The sequence below is a fragment of the Pan paniscus genome, chromosome 7 (assembly GCF_029289425.2).
Source record: "Pan paniscus chromosome 7, NHGRI_mPanPan1-v2.0_pri, whole genome shotgun sequence".
Classification (NCBI taxonomy): Eukaryota; Metazoa; Chordata; class Mammalia; order Primates; family Hominidae; genus Pan; species Pan paniscus.
The window spans coordinates 105,467,087-105,494,624 of NC_073256.2; the positions used below are offsets into that span (position 1 = coordinate 105,467,087).

At 34.9% G+C, this 27,538-nt stretch overlaps 1 protein-coding gene across 1 annotated transcript in view; it reads right to left on the reverse strand.

Moving 5' to 3' along the window:
- The window catches only part of MMP16 (matrix metallopeptidase 16), a 290,162-nt gene that overhangs the window by 18,456 nt on the left and 244,168 nt on the right, over positions 1-27,538 (reverse strand). Inside the window, exons 7-8 of the mRNA XM_003821149.7 lie at positions 24,131-24,269; positions 5,674-5,824 (exon numbers count right to left, since the gene is read on the reverse strand). Coding sequence (XP_003821197.3) covers positions 5,674-5,824; positions 24,131-24,269 — 290 coding nt within the window. The remainder of the gene's footprint in view (positions 1-5,673; positions 5,825-24,130; positions 24,270-27,538) is intronic.

A 27,538-nucleotide genomic window follows, 5' to 3' on the forward strand; every position in this document is an offset into this window, starting at 1 on the left:
CATGTAGAAATAACTACACTTCATGTAGCATTTTGTAGCTATAAAGTAAATTTATATACATATATTGTTGTGCTTAAATCCCTCAAAAGTCTTTTATATCACATATTACAATGTTCTCTATAATAATGTCCTAACCATAGATTTAGTATGAATTGTCACTCAATTTAAGCAATGACAGAGCATTGGGTATCATATTATTCAAAGACAATTGACTTAGTCACATTTACTGCGTTCGAATGTGGTAGAATTGAAATTCAAATGTTACTGCTAGTATCTGCCTGTGGTTCTTATTCTCTCAATGCTGTCGTTCAAACAATTGGTGTTCATTGTTTGGGTATAGCTTTCCTTTCTTGCTTAGTCTGTTCATTCATAGATTCATTCACCCACTGATGCTTTTCTGTGCACCTATATTATATGCCAGACTCATAGGATTCAGAGAGATCTCATTTCAGGAAAATGTTAATAGAATGTAAATTTTATTACACTCTTTTGTAGGAACATAATTTGGGTATGAATTTGTCAACATAAATGCATTTTTCCCTCTCCTAGCAGATAATGCAAAACAATAATTTAGGATCATTTTACAATTTTAGAAAAACTCAACATAGGCTCAAACCCAAAGGTTGTCTGCTTTGTGTCAGCTTTGAAATATTTCCAGTAAACTAGAATGCAATTAGAATTATCTATATTTAGTGCTGTCTTATAAAAGGTGCTGAGGCTTACTCATAAATATTGCTTTGTATTTTAATTTCCAACATATTTGAGCATATGTCAACATGAACAAAAAAATCTCATCCCACTGAGTTCTTCTCCCTGAAAAATAAGCTTATAGATGCATTCAGAAGTAAATTAGCATATTCAGATCAGAACACTGTGTACATCAACCATTTGGGGGGTTTAAAATGTAGATATTTTCATGGAAAACATTGAAATTTTGTGTGGGAGGGTCAATAAGTGATGAAAGCTATTATAAATCAACCTCATAGCTCTTTCTTCTGATTCATCAGTTATCTCTACTGTACAATTTTGACTTTAATCAGATGATTTTTTGGAGATTAGCAGTCTTAATCAATGCCCCAAAGTCCCATTCCTCAGAATCAGTCTTAAAAATGCAACAGAACAGAAAATATCAATATATCAGTTTTTGCTGTATTTTTGAACGACTCAAAAACATATACATTAAAAAATTACTTTGTAAACATACCACTTAAGCTGGAAGAAATAAACGTATTTTTCTATTTGACTGTTAGTGATGATAATAATTAAGAAAATAAAGTAGGTCTACATTTTGTTATTTTTATTTGAAAATACCTTAAAATTCTCAACAGCTAAGCTTCTTATGAAATATGGCAATAGAGTCTTAGATATGTTCGTGAGATGTTGAGAGATGACTTAGAAACATAGCATTTTAAGCTAAATGTTATGAAGATCAAAACATATCCAAGTACCAAATTGTAGTGTATTAACAAAAGGGCAAGTAGGAATCTGAGGGACTGAGTTCCATGCTGTATATGAAATAGTACAACACTAGATATTTTAATCTGAATTTACAGATTTATTTAAAGAACCGTCATTTCATCTACTCTCTTTAGCTATCTCTATACTTAGAAGATTTCACATGGACTCCTGCTTTCAATACCATTTATATGTCAATAACTCTGAGATCTGTGCCTCCAACTAAACTTTCCATTAAGATGCAAACTCAATTATCCAACCACCTACTTGACTTCTTCACTTGGTGTATAAATAGGCACCTCAGTCAAGCATGGACATTTCAATCTCTTAATCCCCTTCCCCCAATATTCCTTTCTGTGTCTGCCTTATCTCCAGATAAGGTGCTATCTGCTTAATTACTTGAGTGAAAAGCCTAGAAGTTGCCCTGATTTATTTTGTTCCTCCCCTAAAATCCAAGCCTGAGGACAACTTGTTATCATACTCAAAATGTATCCTGCACCCACCCACTTTGCTCCATCTCCACTGCTACCATCATGTCTTCCTGCACTCCTTCAATGGTCTCCCAGTTACCCTCCACGCCTCCACTCTTGGAGCCCATTCTTCACATAGAAGCCAGCACAATCTGTGTAAATACACAGAAGATCATGTCACTTTCCTGTTGAAAACCCTCCAATGCCTCTTCCTTGTACTTAGAATAAAATTCAAACTGTTTTCCACGGGCTACAGGGCCCTGTGAAATCTGGTCCCTATCAACCAGTTTGACTTCTTCCACCACTTAACCATTATGCTCTAGCAACATTGTTTTTGAACAATCCAACTTCTTTCCTACATTATTGCCGTTGCATGACTATAGCATCCACCTGCAACACATTGTCCTGAATAGCTTTCTATGGCTGAAACTTCTTCCTACTCAAGTCCCCACTCAAGTGTCCCCTTAACAAGTGAGGCCTTCTCCCAAGTCAACCCTAAGTCCCAACCTGTCCTTACCACCAGGAGTCTCATTTCTCACTGTGAAAATTATCAGGGTCATTTATTTGTTTACTGTTTATTATTTGTCTCCCCCAACACAGTCTAAGTGCCATGAAACTAGGAGCTCTGTGGTCTTTCTACTACTCCATCTTCATTACCTAGCACATGTCACATACTTTGTGCTTCAAAATGCATTTTTGAATGAATGAAATGAGTGCTAGGGTAGGACAGGTGCAGAAATCTTAAGGAAGCAGGCACTAGAGATACTGAGAATAAAATGTGCTGCCTCATGTTCATACTGTCACAGGCAGTTTGGTGGAGAGGGAAGGGTACTCTTGGGCTGTAATTGAGGGTATCTAGATTTTGGTAGGAAGTGAACAACATGTAGGGCTGACATATGGCAGCATCTAATTTAAAGATGTGCTGTGTTTGCCTAGTAGATTATTTTAAGTGATCTTGATTTTGAATGCTTTTCTAGAGTTTTTGCACTTTCCACCTTACTGCAGTACTCATCATTTGCTATTGCGCAACTTGGATATACTGCTTTACCTAGTATTACAGTCGTTATTCACCTGATCTCTTTAAGGACTTGAATTTTTTACAGCGGCTCTAGATACTCACTAAAATCCTTTTTGCTCTTAGCCTTAGAGAAATAGAAAACTGCTGACATAATTTTTTTTCTTTTTTATAAGCAGAAAAATGGCAGTGGGAGAAGAGGGGAGAAATAATAAAACATAAATTCTCATATAAAAGTGACAACTAAATTGTTGTGTTTTTGTTTCAGATAGAGAGTTTAATGTCTTTTCCGTCTAAGTTTTAAATCTAGAATAAATATATCGATAACTGCTGTTCACTCTGGAAATATGTAATTATATGACTATGGAGTAATCTGTTTATAAAACATCTATAACTCATGACATCTTACATAAGATCACACACATGGAAATTAATTGAAACCCTGCTTTCAGTTTTTTTAAACCTATAAAACCATAGTCATTTAAATAGAGCTTAAAAGTAATAAAGGCATTTCTATATATTTTCTATATTTGGCATGTAGCTTTTCAAGCGGGGAGTAAATGATCTAAAAAACCCTCTTCCCGTTTTCTATAGTCTTTATTCTTCTATACTTTTGGCATCTAACCTCCACTGATTTCACAAATTTAAGGTAGTTCACGTTTAATCCTGAAACTTAAATGTTCCAATAAGTAATAAATTTTTAGAATGAAAACATTTTAAATGTAATCCCTACATTTGTGGGAAAAAGAGCTATCTGATAATGAAATGGGCATTTTTATTATTATCTATGAAACTCTAATTAAGCTGTTACATAAAAGTTAAGCTTCCATTTTCTGTCCCCTAGAAGCTAACTTCTCCAAAGTGTCTCCTCAGCCTTTCATTTTTGCCCTTTTTTGAGAAAAAGAAAAAAGTGCAACTCCGTATAGTACCGAGTTCTGCATGGGTACATTCAAGCAATTAAAATCAGCTGGTGAATTTAACAACCTTAAGAGTTATACCATTTTAAAGAATATGTTATAAGTCTGCAGATTTACTTTCATTAGTGGTCACTATGCAGTGGCAATAAAGTTCTTCCTCTTTCATAGTCTGTTACATGGACATCCTGTTGAGAGTCATTACACTTTTTGGGGCTTTAAGTAGCATCTTCTCCTTTGATCAAATTTTTGTTTGATAGATCTTTTAAATTTGTGATTTAGTACGAAACATTATAGCACAGCCTAGCTTATTATAACGAATTAAAATCTATGAGCATTTTGCTATGGAAAAATATAGGAATATTGCATATACAGTTAGTAAAAGGATAAATTTAAAAGTGTACATTCTTATTCATGGAAGCCAATTATAGCAACTTTTTGTTCTCACATAAAGCTTAATGTTTGAAACCATTTGGAATTAAAAATTGTAAATTTCCGAATAAACAAAGTTTGTAGCCTTACTTACTTTTCTCCTAAAGTTGGAGACATTGCATAGGGTTATTCTATGCTAAGATAATATGGCAAACTCAATACTGGCATGTTGGACATTAAAGCCTGTATTTTGTATGTGTGTATTTTCTTAAAAATTTACTCATAAATGGAGGTACAATGGCAGACTTAAGTCATCCTACAAACAATGAAGACTACTTATGAATTTCTCATTGTGAGCTAGCTAGTAATAATTTAATTAAAATTTGATTTTTTATATTTTTTAATATTTATTTAAATTAATACAAATATAGGCTTCAACTTACATATATTCCATTTGTAATATCTGTTAACAAATGGGCAGGGCTAGGGCTATATCTGCCTAAAAGCTACTGTAAAGGTTTTTTTATTTTATTTTTTTGTTTTTGAGACAGGGTCTCACTCTGTTGCCCAGACTGGAGTACAGTGACACAATCTCAGCTCACTGCAGCCTTTGCCTCCCCGGTTCAAGTGATTCTCATGCCTCAGCCTCCCAAGTAGCTGGAATTACAAGCATGTGCCAAAACGCCTGGCTAATTTTTATATTTTTAGTAGAGACGGGGTTTCGCCATGTTGGCCAGGCTGGTCTCGAACTCCTGAGCTCAAGTGATCCACCCACCTTGGCCTCGCAAAATGCTGGGATTACAGGCATGAGCCAACACGCCCAGCCTTACTGTAAGTTTTAAAGTAACAATTCTCTTTCATTTTGTGAACACTGTTAGCAATATCACAAAAGGAAAAAAATAAGAGAGTAAAATAGTTGGGAAAAAATATTATACTTCAAGCTAAAAGTATTTAGCCCAGTGATAGTTTGACTATGGTAGCTTCTTAAGAAATAGAATCTGTGACTAAACTGAAATTATTTGGAAGTCTTCACAATTTATTGTATACAAAGTATAAAAATTTAACTTTGAGTGTGAAAACACAAAAATCCTGTGCTTAAAAGTATTTTTTTTTCTAAACAAAGTAAGTAAAATTCCCCAAAAAATGCATTGCAAGGATACATATATACACTGCTTACATAGTATTATGGGCATGTTACAATTATGGGGAAATGAAAAAAAACATATGCTAGGTATACACATTCATAAGAAAGTCACATTAGCTGAATATATTCGAGAAAGATTTATCTTAAATATTATTTGAAATGTAAAACAATTTTTAATTGCATTAACTCCTGTGTTAAATCCACCAGGATTCTTCAACAGCTGATGCCTCTGATAGACTAGAAATGCTGATTTTCTAAACATTGGTTAATTAACTGTTTTTCTCATAAGAAGTGTATACTGACCTGTCTCCCTTGAAGAAATAGGTTTTCCCAACGTCCTCCCACCAAATGGCTGAATCAATACCATGAGGGGGAATTCCACTTCCAAGGGTTATCAAGTCATGAGGGTAACCAGGTTGAAGAGTTGTATCCTTGAACACCCAATATTTGTTACCTGTATGGAATAAGTGTAAATGTAGAATATATTAATTTAGTGTCATAATTAGAATATATCTATTAACACATTTAAAATTATTATATTAAATATATATTATACATTTAAAATTATACTAAATATATATTATATTAAATCCTTGAAATAAGTTATTAGTTGTCCCATCTGGAATATTAATGTTATCTTTGAAATATCATTCAGAAGTGGATATAATGAATACTTTATTAATATAATAATATAACCAAAATTTGTGAGTGAATTTAAAAAATAAAATAGATCTATAACTTTGCCATAAAGAAACAATTCTGAGTCAAGGATGAAGGATTCTTCCCCTAAGAATTAGAGGTCCTACGTCTTTTTCAAGGCTAAATCATTCCTGTATTTTGAGCAACGGGTATGCCCTCAGATTGGCTTAGTGATTATAACTTCTACTTGACTGAAACACCTCCTCTGGGCTGGTCCTTTCCTCTGATTATGTAAATGTTCACAAGTCTCCCTAGTCTTATACATGCATCCTCCCTTGACCTCATGCCCTCTTATAACTGTTAACTCTATTCCTGTCTTTAAGAGTGGTAACTGAGGGGAGGAAAATTTTAACCTTAACCATGTTTGGAATTGCTGGAGCATGGCATGATGATACTAAAAAGCAGACAAAAGAAGACAGGCTTTAGTCAGTTTTATTGCTGTTTGACAATTCTCTACAGACAGCACATATCCTCATGCCCTCCCTGTGCCCCTGGCTGACTGTGCCCACCACTTCCCTTTCTGGTATGCCTATCAAGTTTCAGTCCACTGAAGTTTTTGTTCTGGAGTCACCAATGCCCTCCAACTAAAAAATTTTCCACCCCTATCTATTGACACTATTGACCACCTTAAGTAATTTCCTCCCTGAGCTGTGAGAAAACCATTTTCTTTTGTTTTGTTTGTTCTCTAGCTGCTCCTTTCTGGGCTTATTGTATTTTACTCAGCCCTTGAATGTTACTGTTTCCTAGGACTCTGTTCTCTGCTCTCCTCTTCTTATCCTAAATAAGGAAGGGCCACAAACTCAAATAACTACAGGGGCCAGGTTAGGGATGATAGTAGTAGTGCAGTATCTCCACTAATATTAAGATATTTCCATAAAAGTCAGTAAACACCCATTACCCTAAAGTTGTATTTCCCTCCTTCCCCAAGTCCTCTTCTCCTGGGGCTTCTGAAACATTCTACAATCCAGCATTGTCTTGGATCTCTAGCACCTCCTGGGGTTAATATCTGGAAAAGTAAAGTGTCCCAACATCCTTTCTACAATATTTCAAAACCACCCATAGATAAGGACTATGATAAACCGTAGCTTTCATGTAATACCTAAGGGTCTTCAAAAAATTTTAAAAACGTGCTCTCTTAACACAAAATAAGCAAACAAAACCCACACATCTTTAGGCTAAATTTAGTTAGGAGTTTCTAGTTTGTAACCATGGGTAATCTCATTTACTCTAAGAGCTTCTACTACCATTTGATACCATTTAAGTTAAAACAACATTTATTGAGTATCTTCAAGCATCCCAAGTATCATGCCAGGTACTAAGGATACCACAGAGGATAAGAAACCTGATCGCTAACCTGATCATCCTACATGAAGCAGAAGCAGCAGATGAAAACCAAATATACACATATATAACTTCAGTAATTGAAAAACTACTGAAGGCTAGAAAACAAAAAACAGAGGTTGAGGAAAAAAATAAAGGGAACTTACTTTAAGTAAAAAGGTCAGGGAAGACCTCTCTGAAGTAATACACCAAAATCTAAAGAAAGAGAAGGTAATAAATATGCAAAGAATATTGGGAAGTGCATTCAGAGCAGAGGACAGTTTGGGATGATCAACAAATTGAAAGAAGATCAGTAATTTGTAATAAGCAAGTACAAAATCTTTGCAAATCAACATAACGAGTTGGAATCTTACTTAGAGTGTACTGGAGGCCATCAAGGAGATTAAATTTGTGTTGGGTTGTGATTGGTTTTATATTTTAAAATGATTTTTGGATACAAAGGGATTATAAAGGGAAGAATGAAAATAAGATGACCCATCAAGAGTCTTTGGCAAGAATTAATTGAATCATTCACTCAATAATTACTTAGTACATGTACCAGGCACTGTTGTAGGCACTACTGATAGAGAAGCGAACCAGAAGGTCAACATCTCTATCTCATGAAGCTTAGATATCAGTGAGTGAGTATGAATCAAACAGATGAATAAATTAAAACTTCAGAAAGCAAAGTGCCATACAAATAGGGAAAGAAAAAAGGATATTAAGGTGACAGTGATGGGATTTGGGGCTACTTTGTATTAGATGCAGGAAAGATCTCTTTATTCAACTGTGACATATAATTCAAAGGAGCCAGACCACTGAAGATTGTTTGAGGTAAAAGAAACATAAAGAATAAATGCCATAATGGGAAGAAGTTTATTGTGCAGCTAGAATAGAGTGTGATAGGAGTGTATAATGATAGAGGTGAGGATCATGTAACCCCTATAGGAGTTGAACTTTATTCTAAATGAAATAGGAAGTCATTGAACAGTTAAATCAAAAAGTTCTTTGACAGTGGTTTGGACCAACACAGCAGATATAGAGATGGAAAGGATAAAATAAAGTCAGGACATATTTTGGAGATGGAATTGATAGGCACTGCCGAGGGAAATAAAATAAAGATAATATTAAGAATGATCTTCAAGTTCTGGCTTGTGTAGATAAGTGAATAACAGTGTTATTTAGTAAGACAAGACTAAAGGTGAATGGGCTGTTGGAAGTTTAAATCAAGAGTCTGAGATGTCAATGAGATATCTACATAAAGAAGTCATGTAGGCAACCAGGTATGTCAGTTTGAAAATAAGTTTGTAAGACACAAGCATATATGTGGCATTTATAAATTTAGGATGTGTTGAGATTATCCTGGGACAAGTATATACAGAAGATAAAGAGTAACCAGAACTGGACTTCTAGAAATCCATGATCATTAGAAAAGATCACATAAAGGAAGAGGGAAGAGGAGGCACATCAGGAGAAAGAAGAGGCAGTGTTAAAGACAAAAGTAAAAGAAAACATCAGAAGGCAAAAAGAAAAAAGTGTAGTCATAAATGACTATCTCTGATCCAAATATCTCTTGAAAGCCAACTAGTATCTATAGTTATCTGATGGGATTTTCTACAAAGTCCAAATTTGAACTCATCTGAATACCTTTCTTATTTTCCCTCTTTGGGTAGATGGAATACTAGTTATTCATGGCTGACATCAGAAATGTCCTTGTTCCTTATTTTCCATATTTAATGGATCATTACATTCAGCTGATTTCAATTCCTAACTCTCACTTATAACTGTCCTTTGAAGGCTGTTCTTTTTACCAATGGTCCTTTATATCATCCCTTCCATCGTCCCTTCTAAAGGTAATACTATCACTGTAAGACTAGAGCCAGTCAAAATGCTGTCCTGCAGAGTAAGCTATGGAGATATGGCTTCATCTGATAAGCAGAGATAAGCAGAACCATCCATGTCTCTCTCTTGGGAAGATGATCCAGAGAACACCAAGAGATTTTCCCTCTAAGCAGGGGAAATTGACTATTTTTATATACTACGAAGCCTGAGAAGCCAAGATGGCCAGAGGAAGCAGATATTATGAGGAGGCAGAAATTGAATAAAAGAGATGGACTGAAAGAGAAAAGAGAATGAGAAGAGATTAAAAAAAAAAGTGATACAAGGAGCAAAGCTATGAATGGGAGAGGGGCCAGCAGGCAAGTGTAGCAAGTTCCTGGCTGTCTGAGTTTCTGTTACACACCCACTCCTTACCATAAGTTCCCCATAAGCTCAATTAACCTTACTGGGTTTATTTTTCTTTTAACTGAATGAGACTGTTCAACGTAAAATTGTGAACAATCAAATATCATGTAAGTTGTTAGGTACATCTGAGCCCAAGCCTGTTGGCCAGAATCCTAGCTTTAGCCAATGGTACCATGCTGTCTTCCAGCCATAAGACTTAAGAGAAACCTGTGTATTTCCTAGCTTATGTTATTTCAACAGTTTCCTTTCTCGTTTTCCTGTCTCCAGCCAGTCTCCTTTTTATCTATCCTCCACAAAGTCAAGAAAGGGATTTCTTGAAAATGCATACTTGATTTTTGCCTCTCTTTTGTTTAAAAATTTCAGTGGTTTCTTATTGCCTTCAGGATAAAACCCAAATTCATTATATGTCATTTCAAGGTTCCTTTCAGTACGGGTGTCTTATCTCATCTACATTCCACTTATCTCCATTTATGGAAAACTAGGATGACACTTTCAAAACTTAGCTTAGCACGATTTCTCTGAAAAGCATTTCCTATCTGAGTATGATGGGCACCTTACATTGCCAAATTACCGGCATTTACCTTCATCTTATTACTTAGTACATTGTACCTTGATGAATCACAAGCCTGCCACCCACTCTAGGGTGTGAATAACTTGAGGAAAAACACTACATCGAACACATTATTTTCGTGTAGCACCTCATGTATAGTGTTTGGAAAGTAGGTGCTTAACAAATAAATAGTTACTGATGCAAAGAACCATGTTTAATATTACATGGCTACTCAAATATAGGATCAAAAATCTAACAAAAGGCACAATAAAGGCTACACAAATAACATTGAGGGCATTAGTTTGGAATCTTGTTAGTACAGCAAGAAAGAAAAATTTTACAACCACTAGCAAGAGTGGGAAAATATAAGGCATGCCTTGGTATTGGGCTGAAAAATCATTTATTTAAGTGATTATATTTAACCAAGTGTTGGGAAATATGGTCATAAAAATGCAAACTTACCCCAAGCCCTTGTATAATCTGAATATTATACACACACACACACACACACACACACCCCTCATCCTAAAGGCCCAGATCACTTCCTTGCTAGAGTCAGTGAGTTGGAAAATCCAGAAAGCTGTTTCACAGCATGCTCTATATTTTAGTCAAATCCCTGTGGCATTAAAATAGAAAGTCTTAAAACAATAGAAGAAAGAGAAAGAAAGGCCTTTTCTGTTGGCCTATACCTCAGTGACTTATTGCACCCTTTCCTTTCATCTCCTTTTTAATTAGGAAGGAGTATGCAGTTTCAATGCCTCTCATGCTAGCTATTTAGGGTACATCTTGTGTCAGCTCAACTCAGTTGGTTGTCCCTTTCAAGCAGAAGCATTCTAGTATGCTTTCGATCACTTCCTTTTGTAGCTCCTAAACTTGCTTATCATTTGCATGATAATTTCTTCCAGGCTTTTTTTAGTGATGACACTAGGCTCATCAATAACCAGGATGCCCTGGTGCATGGAGCAGGAGAAATGATTCACAGAAGCTTAGTTTATATGTAGTCCTGGTGCCTCAGTAGAGGATAATGTGTGAAAAAAGAAAAGGAATTACAGTTCTTATAGGAAATTGTTATTATTCTACTTAAAAAACTGTTATTGTTGCTGTTTATAAAAACTATGCATTGAAAATACTTTCCTGTACTGTTGGTCTAGTATTTTCCATACACAAAAGGGAGAAATAATCAGTCTTTCACTTTTTAATGATCAAGTCCTTTGTATAAAACAGCTCAATCAGCTTTTTTTTTTTTTCCTTAACCTGCTAGGAAAAATGTACTTATATTCCCTTTATGAAAACAAAGCAAAATAGAGAGCTTATCAGTAAACATTTGCTATAAAGTTGCATGACGGAATTCCAGCAGTTATTCTCACAAAATTAAGAAATACCACCTTGCCTGCTGAGTATCTGTGGCATAGAATTCATGGAAATAACTCAATAATAATTATGAGTGATAACATTTAATTTTCTGAGTGTTTATTGAGAAAATACAATTATACAATTCCTTTTGTATCTTGATGAGTTAAGATTTTCATATGAAAAAACTGAAATGGTTGAACTAGTTACTGTAAACTAGTTCAACCATTGTGGAAGACAGTGTGGTGATTCCTCAAGGATCTAGAACTAGAAATACCATTTGACCCAGCCATCCCATTGCTGGGCATATACTCAAAGGATTATAAATCATGCTGCTATAAAGACATATGCACACGTATGTTTATTGTGGCACTATTCACAATAGCAAAGACTTGGAACCAACCCAAATGTCCAACAATGACAGACTGGATTAAGAAAATGTGGCACATATACACCATGGAATACTATGCAGCCATAAAAAAGGATGAGTTCATGTCCTTTGTAGGGACGTGGATGAAGCTGGAAACCATCATTCTCAGCAAACTATCGCAAGGACAAAAAACCAAACACTGCTTGTTCTCACTCATAGGTGGGAATTGAACAATGAGAACACTTGGACACAGGAAGGGGAACATCACACACCGGGGCCTGTTGTGGGGTGGGGGGAGTGGGGAGGGATAGCATTAGGAGATATACCTAATGTAAATGATGAGTTAATGGGTGCAGCACACCAACATGGCACAAGTATACATATGTAACAAACCTGCATGTTGTGCACATGTACCCTACAACTTAAAGTATAATAAAAAAAATTAAAAAAGAAGAAAAAACGTAAATGACTTTGTTTCTACTTTTCAGTTTTTCAGTTAAGTATGTAAGATTCATATTTGACTTTTTTTACTGTACATATGACAGGTGGTTTTTTAACTACCCTACCATCAGACAGTCTGGGTCTCAAGGAAAATATTGCCTTTTTGGCAGAATGTAAGTATTCCCTGGATTTCATATGAGGTTGACATATTCTGGAGCAAGTGGAAAAAACTAGTTCTTACCGACATTGTACTTGGCAGAATGCAGAGGAAAATATCAACAAGTTAGAACTAAAGACCAAAAGGTTTTATAAATAGAATAGCTTTAAAAATGTTTAGAGTTGGAGAGGACTTTATAGATCATCTATTGCAGTGATTTTTCAATGATATTCATCTATCCATCCATCTATTCAATGGATGGATGACATTCAATCATCCATCTATTCCACCTATTCATCCATCTATTCTCCTATTCAATGTCTGTTTATTATGAGCCTATTATAGTCTGTCAGTCAACCAGGAGCTGCAGAAACACTGATGAAGGCAACACAAAAAGTTCCTGTCTTTGTGGAACAGACTAGCAGAGAAAACAGACAGGCAACAAATAATCCCAAAAAGAATTTTTAAATTAAATGCTGTTCCTATCAGGAACAGAAGGACAATGCTTACTCTGGAGGTTTTTTTTTTTTTTTTCAGAAGGACAATGCTTACTCTGGAGGTTAAGATTTCTACCTGCTTTTTGACTCCCTTGAACTGAGCCACTGTTAATGATAGGAGTGCATTATATTGTTCAGATGTACCGGATCAGAAAAGTGGCTGATAATCCAGCCTAACGCATTCATTTATTTTGCAGGTCAAAGAAGTGGTGTGTCTAAAGCCACACCGCCAGGTGCTAATGGGTTTTTACTGCGGTCCAGGCCTCTTGATTCAGTGCTTATCTTACTATGCAAAATTGACTCTCAGAACAGAACAAGTTCACACTCTGGCTTTCAGAATTGCTAATGATTCCCAGCTTCTTCCCTCCTTTATCAACTAATCACCTAACATTTTTAATGGGAGTGTTTATCAATTAACCCACTGTATTTGGCTCATGCTTGTTCATTGTATCCTGAGTAATCAGATATCCTTTGTGCCTTATTACTAAGGAAATTAAAAAAAATCAACTGTATTTTTGTCTCCTCAAAACTATTCATACATTTATATTTTGTGTCTTCTATTACAGCAGTGGTCAGTAAAGGAGGACCACCAGCTGCCGCCTGTTCTTGTAAATCACACTTTACCAGCAAACGGCCACACCTATTTATTTACATATTGTGTATGGCTGCTTTTACCTTGCAATGAAAGAGTTCAGTAGTTAATGACAGAGTCCACATGGTCCACAAAGCAGAAGGTATTTACTATGTAGTTTTTTACAGGAAAGATTAGAAAACAAATTCCTTAACGGTTTGATTTTCTTCATAACACAGAAGTCTGTGCATAGAATAGTCAGTAAATATTGTTTATTGGGCTGATTACTGTTCAACATTTATATATTCTTTGAGAAAACATCAGGGAATTTAAAACATTTTTATAAAGAATCAATATTTTATTTGTTAGATTATGTTATTTAATGGGGCATTCAATAGCTCTGAAGTCAGAACTAGGGGGTGACAGCTCTACCAATAACCAGCTGTAAGATCCTGGGCAAGTCATGAATCTGAGCTTTCCTTTCATAATTTGTATATAGGATGCTAACTTAATGCTCGCTTGGAATTCGGGAAATAATGAGAGGTCAAATACACTCACACTGTAGGTGCCTCAGGCTGTCCCAATAAATGGTTATAACACAGTATTTCACTGATCAAATTTGCTTATCACCTACTCAAATAAATAAATGATACCAATAATAAACAAGTAACACTAATCTCTATTTGGGCTCAATATTTGGAATATGTTTTAATTTCTATATTGTTTATAGGTAGGTTGCTCAGGAAATTTGAATAAATGCCCAACTCTTGAGGTCATATGACTTTTTGTTAGTAGCATTTTGTTTTCCAGATTCCACAATATTATCTATCAAGCAGAGAATTTTGAATGCTTGTGCAAGTGTGGTTGCCGCTGAGGTGTGCAGCTCAGGTCTTCCTTAGAGAAAGAAACTATCATCAGCTGAGTGCCTTTGGGTCTGATGCATCAGTTAGGCCAAGGCTACACTCTTCTTCAGCAGCCTCCCACCAAAGACTGATCACAGCAGAGTACTAAAGCCTGGCCATTTTTGCTCTGCATGAGAGTCCTCTAAGAGGCATTCTTTGATGTGAAGCTTGGCATCGGGTTCACCAAGACTTTGTCACCTACTGCTAATCCTGCCTTGTCCCCTTTAATCTTTCACATATTTACCTTCTTCCCTGACAAACCTCTCAACCTCCTAACTTGGTCTCAGTGTCTGCTTTCTGGGGAACTCTACAGGGCACAACAAACAAAGTGATGTTATAACAGTTTTTGAAAATGAGGAAAACTTTTAGATACACAAGTAATATTGATAGGAAAATATTGCAGCTTTAAATATAAATGAAAATAGACATAATAAAACTATACTATGGAGTTTTTGAATCATTTTAATAAGTAGAGGTATATTAGCAATTAGAGTTTCAAATATTAAACATTTGGACCTATGTTTTAGATGATCATTTCAACATAAAATATTAATACTAAAATTCCATAAATATTTATAATTCAAAAAATAGCACTATTCGCTTAGTCTAAATCTATTTTCACATATACCAAGACTACTAAATATAAATTCCTTAATCTAGTATAACTTTTTATACATCAATCTTCTGTTATATCCTATAAAGAAATAAATAATCATTGTACTCACCTATTTATAGAAAATGTTTCTTTTACGTTACCTATTTATTGTACTATGTAAGAAACAATGTATTTCGACCTCAAATGAACTTCATGAATACTCCTAAACCTTTCAAGGAAAAGAATTTGTGAGCAGCATAAAGAAATTGCCGTTTATGAGGACTCATTTGAAATAAAATAACAATTAAAGTCATATAAACCATTTCTTAACAGTTCTTTTCTTTGCCATTTTCCAGCACCGAGTAGTTTAGACAACTCCTCTCTTTTGATACACATCTTCTGTATGCCATTTTTATTCCCAAATTTTACTGCTGTCCTCTTTTCTGCCTCATATATTTTAGTTTCTATTCCACAAGTGATTTGTGTCTCTTGAAATGAAACTGCCAACCAGGGTAATAAGTACTGCTTAAAGTTATTAAGTCATAGCAACAATTTGAATTTTGAGACAACCTTTCAGCTACTTGATTTTATTTTGACTGTTACTGATTCTGACAACAGTAGCATCTTTGTTTTAAAATTTGTTTCCAATTCTTGAAAGAGATTGCACCAGCTCAATTTTCAAGACAGCTTTTTTGATACTATTATCTCATAACCATTCAGTCTTAATATGCCTAGTAATTGAGAATGTACACCTGGCTTGATTATGCTTACAAAATGTTACTCTTTATATGGGATATACCTGAGTGATGGAAAGATAGCTAACTAGCACAAAGTGTGGAGTACATTCAGTTGCTGGAAAAAAAAAAACATATTACTTCCTTGAGGTGTGATACATTTTCTATTTCTGGGTCTCTCTAAATAAAAAACAAACACCTTATGAGCATAAAGGAGAACGACTCAGTGTTACTTACTAAATATCAAATAGAGGAATAAATGGGTCTATTCAGGCATCACAACTGTAAATGGTGCTAACTGATAGTCACATACACCAAATGGCTGACTTTCAGTTAAGAAAGCCCTGTGGGTTTGTACATCTACACTCTCACTCAACAGCCTTTACAGCAAGCAACTTAATCAGTGAAGGGAGACATTATACACTGGCTTCTTTAAAAAAATAAAAACAACAACAACAAAAAACCCACCCCCACACATGTCTACACATGTGAGGTTGAAAGAAAAAGTATCTAAAATACTTGTCTACTTACTTGTACCTATAATCATTTCACAAAAATTTGAGGGATCTGATGCAAAATGTGATACAAAGAGAAAACATAAATTAAAAACAAACAAAAATAAGATGAGAAATTACAGAGCAAAAATAAAACACAGATAAAGAATATAAAATAACAGTGACAAAATTATTCAAAATGTGGGCATCAAAATTTTTTTGGTAGTTATTTCCAAGATAACCACTTAGTAGAGAATACTTTATAATCATTATAAGTTATAGTATCTAAAATTAAATTGAGATCATAGAATATTTATAATATTTCTTCAGTAAGTGGATGAGTTATTTACTAAAACTTAATTAAATGTTCTTTCTACTATTGTCAAAATACTAAAACTTTAACGTAGAGGGGAAAGTTGCTGGGGAATGAATGCATCTCAGCTATGAGGGTACATTGCACTTGATTATCAATGGGCTCAACTAAGAAACTAAAACTGAAATAGTATTAATTTGGATATTCATAATCAACATGCTCTGGAATAATGAAGGAATCAAATTGTACTACCTATGTCATCAGTATATTTAAATGTATGAAATATTTGCGTAATTGATTCCAACATAAATTTATGCGCTTAGTAAAGCTTCTTGTTAAAAAAACAGTCTTATTGTGGTATAACTGACACTCAATAAATTTAATGTGTATAATTTATTAAGTTTTGACATAGTACATAGCTATCAAAGTATTGACATAATCAAGAAAATGAACATTTCATCATTCTGAGAAGTTTTCTTCACGCCCAACTCTTGCCTGTCCCCAGGGAACCAATGAGGCACTTTTTATCACTATAGATCAGTTTGTATTTTCTAAAATTTAATACAAATGTTATAATACAGTATGTACTCTTGTTTTGTCTGAATTATTTCACAGCAAAATTATTTTGAGCTTCATCCATATTGTAATGTGAATCAGTACTTCATTCCTTTTTATTGCTGAATAGTCTTCCATTTTATGGATATATCACAGTTTACTCATTTACCTGTTGCGAATATCTGAATTATTTCCAGTTTTGTGTTATCACAAATATAGCTGCTTTGAATATTCATGTAGAGGTCTTTGATTACACATATGTTTTCGTTTTTCTTGGGAAAATACCAAGGGTAAAATGGCTGGATTATACAGTAGCTGTGTATTTTACTTTTAAAGAAAACTGCCAAAATGTTTTCCAGAGTATACAATTTTACTTTCTATTAGCAATATACGACAGTTACAGTTCCTTCATAATCCTGCCAATACTTGGTATGGTCAGTCTTTTATATGTTAGCCATTCTATCAGGTGTGTAGTGGTATTTCATTGTGGTTTTAATTTACATTTCCCTAATGACTAATAATGTAAAGCAACTTTTCATGAGCTCATTTGACATCCATCTATGATTCTTGGTAAAGCTTTTGTTCAATACTCTGTTCATTTTTATTGAGTTGCTTGTTTTCTTTTTATTGAGTTTTGAGTGTTCTTTATATATTGTGAATAAAAATCCTTCATCATATACTTGGCTTGCAAATAATGTACTCTAACTGAGGTTTTTTATTCACTTAAAAGTGTCTTTGAAGAGTAGAATTTTTAAATTAAGTCTGATATATCAATTTTTCTTTTATAGATTATGATTTTGCATGATATCTAAGAAATTTTTGCACAGATCAAGGTCACAAACTTTTGTATCCAATGTTTTATCTAGGAGTTTTATAGATTCAGCCTTTACATTTAGGTTAGGACCATATTTTCGTATAGTACAGGAGGTGAATTGCAGGTTTGTTTTGTTTTGTTGTTTTACATGTATCTTTGTCAAAAATTACTTGTCCATATATGTTTTGAGTCTTGATTATTATAGCTTTAAAATAAGACTTGAAATCAAGTAGTATTTTCTTTTTTCTTTCTTTGTTTTTTTGAGACAGAGTCTTGCTCTATCACCCAGGCTGGAGTGCAGGGACATGATCTCGGCTTACTGCAACCTCTGCCTCCCGGGATCAAGAGATTCTCTTGTCTCAGCCTCCCGAGTGGCTGGGATTGCAGAAGCCTGCCACCACGCCTGGCTAATTTTTATATTTTTAGTAGAGTTGGGATTTCACCATGTTGGCCAGGCTGGTCTTGAACTCCTGACCTCGAGTGATCCACTTGCCTCCCCCTCCCAAAGTACTGGGATCACAGGTGTGAGCCACCTTACCTGGCCAAAATCAAGTAGCATTTCCAAAGTGGTTTTGTCTATACTAGGCCCTTTGTATCTGTATATATGAATTTTAGAATCAGCTTGACCATTACTACAAAAGTGCCTGCAAGTATTTTGATCGGGATTGTACTGAATGTCAACATAAATCTGGTGATAAATGTCATTGTAATAATACTGAACCCTCTGACCCATGAATGAGGCATATCTGTCCAGTTATTTAGGCCTCTTTACTATCATTTAGCAGTGTTTTGTTGTTTTCAACGTAGAGGTCATGCACATTTTTTTGCAGATTGATCCCTCAGTATTTGGTGTTTTTGAATGCAATTGTAAATGGCCTTTTATTTTAAATTTTCAATTCCTGATTGTTCTTTGTTAGTATGTGATGGGAGATAATTCTTCATAGGTCTTGTGCTTTTCAGTTTGTCTTGAGAGCACAGGCACTGACTGCCTTTGTTCTAGAATCCATTTCCAATGGTATTTGTAGAGCCAACCATCTTGGATTATAGATACAGTGTCTCCCTTCACCGCAAAGGAAAGGTTTGTTTACTGTCCAGTATGATAAAGAAAGTATCTCCCTTCAGTGAAAAATTTAGGCAGGCTTATTGCTAATTATAGAAAATTTAGGTACTTTAATTCATTGTTCCTTTCTTGCAATGAGACTAATTTCATGTAAGGTGTCAACTCCTTTTAGTATCACACTTTTAAAGTGTGGGGTTTAGGGAACAAGTTCAGATGACTATACTATGGCTACTGCTTTTGATTTCCATCCTTTTCTCTAACTCAGGAATCTCATGTCTTCTGTCAACATCCATAAGCATAAGGCAGGCTAATAGGCTTTTATTAGCTTACAAATAAGATAAAATCTCAGACCCTTTACAGTTCTTGAAAATATACAGAAATACAATTAAATGTTTACTAATGTTTTTAGATCTTGTAACTTTGAGAGACACACTTACCAATTCTGGAAGCTTTTTGATTGACTGCAATCCTATCTCTTTCTACATAGACAATTACGTCCATGGATACAGTTTTACTTCTGTTTTATATCAATCAGATTGTCTATAAATACAGCATTATTTCTTTCCAATCTAAAATATTTTTATTTATTTCACTAGATAAAACTTGTTACAGTGTTGAACAGACCTGATATAAACATCTTTGTCTTGTTTCTGATCTTTTGGGGTATGCAAGATACTGTGAATTTTACCTTATTGGGTCAGTATCTCTGTATCCCTATAAATATTCTTGAGCTTTGTTCTAGGACTGTTATTTGGAAACCATTTGATTGCTTCAGGTCTTACTTTGAAGATTTGTTAAGTGGAATTCAAGCAGTGATATTTCTAGGATAATTATTCCCCACTACTGAGGTAAGGCCCTTTTCAATACTCTATCCAAAGCCTATGAACAGGTGGTTGGGGGCAGCAGGTACTATGGCCCTCCCTGAGTGTCAGGCACTGCTCCTTTTGTTCCCACTGATTGGTTCCTTTTCTAGATTTGAGTAGTTTCCTTATAGACATGAGCTGACCAATACGCTTTCCAATACGTATGGGGGTCCATCTGCTAATCTCTGGGCCATCTTGTGTAGCTCTCTCCTCTATGTTACTTTCTCCTGTGCACTGAAGCTACCTTGTTCTCCCTGAACTCTCAGCTCTCTATCTTCAACTTAGAAAGTCTTCTGAGCTCTGCCTGGGTTCCCCTACGTTGTGCCGCAGCCTGTAAATTATTCAGATGGGAAGCTATGGTAATTTCAGGGCTTATCTCCCTTTATTTCCTGACTCTCAGGATTCAATGTCCTCTGTTTCTTGATACCCAGTGTCTTTGAAAATCATTTTTTAATATAATTTGTCAATTTTTTCTTTGTTTTCAGAAGGAAAGATAAATCTGATCCCCGTTATTACTTCTTGGCTGGAAGCAGAATCTACCATTATAGTGCACTATTATGTAATATATTACATTATATTCTGATCTACCATACTTTAACATACTAAAAAGCAGTAAGATTATGTTCAGAATATAGAATTGGGCACATATATAAAGGGCAAGTTTTATGTTTTCATAATTTATATACTGACAACTCCCACTTCATATGATACACATGTGCACATATAATTTTGCCCTAGTTCAAAAAATATCTAAATTACACCAAAATGTAAATTTTTAATTGTATCTAATGGCTTCTCATTCTTCTTAAGATTTATAAAAGTTCGAATAAATAGGACGTTATGTTTATGTTTATATCACTAACACAATAGTTATACTTTATAACTAAACATTCGTTTATACATATAGTTGAATCCACATTTTCAAATTCTTATGTAAAATGAAAACAAGGTTAATACCTTTAGGTATAATTAATACCTAAGTACCTTTAGGAAATACAGAGTTAAATACATTTATATCCAAACATGGACTTTAGTTAAATAGGGGAATAAAAGACAAAGCTTCTCAAATATATAATAATTGTCTAGCACAGATTAGAAGAAGAAAAAAAAAACATAAAAGATGATTTCTGTAGAGAGAGAAGAAGAAAACAAAGATAAATAATGTAAGGCAAAGAGGCTAAATAAAAGAACAAATTAAAGAAGAATAACATCTAAATCACTAGTAATGTAAATCACAGTCTAATATGGCTGGTATAGGTTGACACCAACTTGTACATGGCTATAAGTACAGGTTGGGGCTTGAATATTATTCTTGGTTCATTCGATCAATCTTTATTGAGGGTTTACTATATTCCAGGTATTGTTTAAGACAACAAACTATGACCATAGCCTGCTTCTGTATGGCCCATGATCTAAGAATAATTTTTACATTTTTAAAGTTAGAACACAACACACACAAAAAACAAAGAAAGGTATATAATAGAGACCATATGGGCTTCAAAGCCTAAAATATTCACTATTTTGTCATTACAGAAAAAGTCTGTCAAAGCCCAGTTTAAGATATTGGGGATAAAACAGTGTAAAATAAAAAAAAAAATACCTTGCCTTTATGGGATTGATATTCTAGTGGGAAGGATACAGATAAACAATTAAAATATATGGTTTGTCAGATGGTATGTGCACAAGTTATGCAGGGAAGGGGATCAGCTGTCAGCAAAGGGGCAGAGATTGCCTCATGGCCCATAGAGCAAAATGGGGTGACCACGTGGGATGAGGAATGATGTCGTTATCTGGTCTTTTGAGGGTGATAAGGGCTATAAAGAGAGAGAGTCAAGGAGAAATATTTTGATTGTGATTGTTGTGGTGAGGGTGGTGGAGGGGGTCATTTCACTTCAGAAGCCCAGGGTGCTAGGACTCTCACTCCTCTCCTGCCAGTCATGAGGTAGAGTCTAGGGAAGAGTGTGGTCTCATTGGGAACACCCAGAACTTCTGACTCTTTCTCCATAATCAATGCTTTATTGAGCGGGAGAGCTACAGGTCATAGCTGGGCTTTAAGAGGGTTTAATTGAGGGTAAGAGTAAACTGGAGGAAAGAGTAGCCACAGCAGGGTCCTCAAAGTGACAAAATTTATTAGAGTAGGCATTTCCTGAGGTTGACAATGTACCGGAAGAGACCACTGACAAGCACAACATTCTGGTGGTTAGAGAAGTCTGGGACAAAAATGAAATTATTGCTGTTGTAAGCACCATACCATAAGACACACCATACTGAGTCAAATCAGGATTCAGTGATGTTGCTTTTATTGAAATGTTTATTGAGCACCTACTATGCACCCAACACTTTTAGGAACTGAAAATAAAATGATACGCAGGAAAATATAAACAAGTTCCATCTCTCATGAAATTTCCATTTGAATGCTGTGGGTAATTTCAATTCTTTTACAAATGCTTTGTGCAAGTTAGAAGGTGGGCCACATAGGGTGGGCAGGGAGGCCACTGGAGGACATGCCTTTTATGCTGGCTGTTGAAAGATGAAAAGGAGCTAGCCATGCCACAAGAGAGTGAGGAGCGGCAAAGCGAATAAAAGTGAGAAGGCTCCGAGGCAATAAAGAGCTGTCAGAACACGAATTTATGACTGTGGCAGTTTCGCCTCAGGCAGTTTTGTCAGAGAGCACTACTGGTCCTGTGAGGAGACAGGGCCTCCTGGGACAGTCCCCAAGTGGAAGGCTAGTCGGAACTTAACTTGCCCTTCTTTTTGTTGCTACTACTCATGGGACGCAGGAAGGGTGTAGGAGAGGGGAATTTCCCTCCAATATCATGTCACTAAGATTCACAGCCTTTAGGTGGTATCCTTGCTTTGTCCACTGTGGTGCGGTGCACTGCCACTTTTTTATATGCTTATTATAGACAGCAGGAGGGCAAGAAAATCAATAGCAATCTTACTAGCAGCAGCAGCAATAGCTGGCATTTATTGAGGGCTTATACATGCCAGGCACTTTACATGTAGTAATTAATTTAGTCCTTAAAATCATTTTGAGATGGGGAATAATACAGACTCCATTTTTCAGATTAGGAAACTGAGGGAAAGAGAATTGAGTAGCTTGTTCAGCTGATACAGCTAGTAAGTGTTCAAGGTTGGCAACATGGCCATAAAATTATCATGTTCTTACAGCTAATGAACTAAACTGTCTCTTTTCTTGAGGAACAATCTGTAAAGATAAAGTCCAGGTATATACTTTCATTTGATATAGGTAGTTTGAGCCTCACTTTAAATATTACAAGTGTTTCCCAAATTCCATGTTTTCATTACCCTCACCAATTGCTATTGTAAGCACCATAGCATTATTTTAGTTTGATTCTGGGAATAATTGCTTTTTGAGGGCTTAAGATCCCCCTTTTCCTTTCTTCAATCTCTATTCCTGTATAAGCTTATTTTCAGGCCTTTAGGCTCTTGGGTAATATGTTCAACCATAAAGTTTTACACTCTAGTTCTCCTCAGCTTCAGCTCAAATACATTCTCTTCACAATTCCCTCAGTCCTCCAACTCAATCTGCCTCTTGTCCCTGTGTTTTCCTTCACAGATATAAGATTTGTGGTTTTGAATATTAACTAGTTTTGAGAATAAAATAATAGGCAGTTGCCTAAGTTCACTTCATCAGGTAATCTCACTTTTGCTTGCCAGGCAGTTGGTAGTACTTGTGAGATTAAAATTTGGCACTCAGATAAATAACAGACAATACATTTCATGATACTGATAATTGGATAATTCTAAGAATTCCTCGACTTCAGTTCTTAGTTTACTAGAATCTGTTTACATAAACTGATTAAATCAAGTAAAATTTCAAAGATTATGTATGAAAATAGGAGTGTAATAGATTTTATTACCTAAAACCAGCAAGCAACTCCAAATACTCCAAACAAACAAACAAACAAACCTTTAGTCAGTGCAGAAATGGCTATATATCTATTAATCTTTTTTTAGTACTTTTAAGTCAAATCTAAAAGTTCTAAGAGAAAGAATATCTCTTAAATCTGACATGAGAATACCGTATGAGAACAAATAAAATAAAAAATGAAAATTATCTTTATTTCATTTATATTTCTAGTTAACATAGTTTATTTCATTAAATCCATTGGCTATGTAATCTCATTTCATCACTTTTGTGTGCACCACAGGGCCCTATAAAAAATGATTAAAATACAACATAGCCAGATATGGAAAACATCCTTACCTTTAAAGAACACAAAATTCCCGTCGCTATTTTCATAAACTGCATCGATACTAGGAGGCAAGCCCCGCCAGAAGTAAGTAATTTGCATTGGGTATCCATCCATCACCCTGTTGTTTCTCACTCGCCAAAACCACTGGTCCTGCAAACCAAGCAAAGGCATCTCTCAACAAACACGTAGGCCTCCCTGGCATTTCACGGCGCAATGGCTGGACGCTTTTGAAATCAAGCTGGTTTCCTTATTATTGTCTTACATTAAATCAGTCAGAGAAAGAGCTAAACAACTTGACCACAATGATCACAAAAATTTTTGTAGTAAACTCCTTAATGTCTAAGCCATAGAGTGTGATTTAAAACATAATGTCAACATACTGAATCTTGTCATTTTACATTTTCTCTAGGGCTTTCTAGATGGAGGTAGCACAGAGAAGTCCCTGCCAGATTTGTGGATATGTCAGCTTCTTGAATGTGAGAGCAGCGTTAGGGCCATGCATACTTCCTAACGTTTTTAGATATATGCAAAATCTCCACACCTACCATGTTGAGGATGAAATAGAGGGTCCACACCTGTCTGTATGCCCCTGTTATGCCTATTGTCTCATATAGTTATAAAGCAGAGCCCTCTTTCATCATTAAATGTATTTTTGGCTGATAACTTTATGCAAGAAAAATAGGCAAAATTACTTTGAAAAAAATAAATCATTGCAGAGGATTCTAGTCTGGATTAATTGCCTTTCCTATCTGCTCTAGTAATACCATGTACTTCATCCAATCATAGCACAAGTCATTTTATATGAAAAGTGACTATTCATTCTTACCTCTAGTGAAGAACACATGGCTTGACCCATAGCAGGTTTCTACAAAGTTGTTTAATTAATAATTGGCCTACACACAATATGTTTCACCATAATACTTACTAAGGGCAAAAAAACCCAAAAACAAAAACAAACCCTTCAAACCCCAAAAAAGATACATCTGATGACACTAAGTAGTTTTCCATTGAAAATCTGAAATAAATGAAAGACTACTCAGTGTTTTAACATTTAAAAACAAGGTGTATTTTAAAAATTGATTTTAATACAATTAAAATTTCACTTTATTTTAAATTTCTGTATGTATAAGCAATATTTCACTTGGAAGTTAAGTATATCCACTATTTAGACAAGTATACATCACAAAAATACTTCCATTTTAATTCTCTGCTTTCTTTCTTGCTCTTTTCATACAACTTACATATTATATAAGTGATTTATTTTAGGACCTTCTCATGCTTTTGGCCAACAATATGTTAGCCTGACCAAACTTTCTAGGATTTATCAATTACTCATATATTCATACACACACACATACACACACACACACACACACACACAGAGACACACACACACACAAAATCTACTGAGGATTCTTGGACTTCAGTTAATATGATAACAATGAACTTTCTTTCACCCAAATGAGTCCAAATATGAACTGTCTTAAGAGCCTTTAATAGTTGAACTTTGTTGTTCAACTCTTCTCTACCAACTTGTGTTATTTTTTTTTAAAGGAGGAAATAGCTTAATTAACGACTCTAAGCTCACATACAATTCTTGTTCTGTCGCCTAACAACTGTGTCACCTTGGTCAATATACTAGTCACTGAGTTAGTACAAACTAATACCTAATTTATAGCATGATTACTGTATAAGATACAAAGAACTTTCTGAGAACCTGGCACAGACTAGTACCAACATTTTTGGTTGTTATTATTGTTAAAATCATATTGAAACAAGTTATTTACTTTCCCTCTTCATATTCCTGTTTACAGTTTTGTCTCTTGTTCATTGTTTCCTCTTTGGATGTCAGCTATACTACAGTCCCAGCCACGTATCTCATTCCAACCAATTTGTAAAAAATGTTTTTCTCCTTTTCTTGATAATTTTCATGGTGCTAGGTGGCCTGGATTAATAATGTTTTGATCCATATGCAGTAGATTTTCAAATACAATTTCATATAAAGATTGATTCAGATAAATATACAGGGGCATGAAAATCAAGAGTTCACTGCAAATAAAATATGTCGGTGATATTCTAATCACTTAAAAGAAAAAACAGAATTTTTGTCTAGATATAACAAGGGCTTCTAACTGGGTGTTAAAACCTTGCCAATCTCCAAATAAAGTATTCTTAAGTTACTGTAATGTATATGCCAAAATAATTAGTAGAAATGAATAAACAAATGGATTCTGATAAAGAAATAACTGACCATGACTATATATGAAACAGAAAGCTCTCCAAGCTGAAGAATGGGAGGAAATCTGGTGAAAAAACCTGGACTACATTCCAGTTTTTCCCACAAAAGCCCTTCCCATTGCTATAATCTCACCACATATGGAGGCGGGCCAGTGGCTTTATTGGACAGACATATGTTGCAGTCTGCAGATAGGAGTACAACCCCAACTTGCCACTAATAAGGGGAGAAATAAAAGTTCTGTCTCGAGATAAGCAGAGTCAATTTGCAAAAATTCAGAAGGTCCTGTGAAACTGCAGATGAATTCCACTGGTTTTTGTTGACAGCAGCCTTGGCAGACAGTCATATAAATTATAGATATTCAGGTTGTGCCTCTATTCAACTTATCCTCAGTTTAGCAGACAGCAGTGGTACAAATAATTTAGAAAGCATCTGTCACAGTGGATGTAAACTCATGTCATGGTTACTATAGACTGCCATTTCAGAAATAGGGTTTGTGAACAATTCATAGAGAAAAGATACTTAAAATGCTATTTAGGTCTCTGTGCAAATTTTCCTTATAAGTGAGACATTCCCTGACCATGCTATCTAGAACTGAAGTTCCTCACTGCACTCACACAGGTCTGCTGGATCTCCTCACCTCCCTTTCCTGTTGTATTTTCCTTCACTGCATTTATAGTCATTTTATACAATACTTGTTTTACTAATTTATTGTTCATTCTCTCTCCACTAAATATATAAGCTCTCTGATGGCAAGAATGTCGGTCTTTTGTTTAGATATAGTCCCCTATTTCCAGAAAAGGACCTTACACATAATAGGTGCACAATAAATTTCTTTAAAGAAAACAAAATGTGAAGAGAAAAGAGCAAAGTAAAAGTAATGATCCTTTTAGAAGACACTGTTTTAAAATTACATCTCAGTTTTTTTCCCTGCTGTAGTTAAGATGTTTTATTACTGAAAAATTATAAAAGTTATGAAGGGGTCACACAAACATAAAAATTCTATTTGAAAAGGTATATGTTTAGCACATATTCTGCTTTCTAGAAAAGTATGATATTTAAAGGTCTTTGAACCATAAAGAAAAAAATACATTTGGTTTCACCCTTCTAAACAACATAAGTTTGGTTTTTGTTTTAGATGGGGAGGGAAAGAAAGATGAATAACCCTTATGGATCTCTAAAT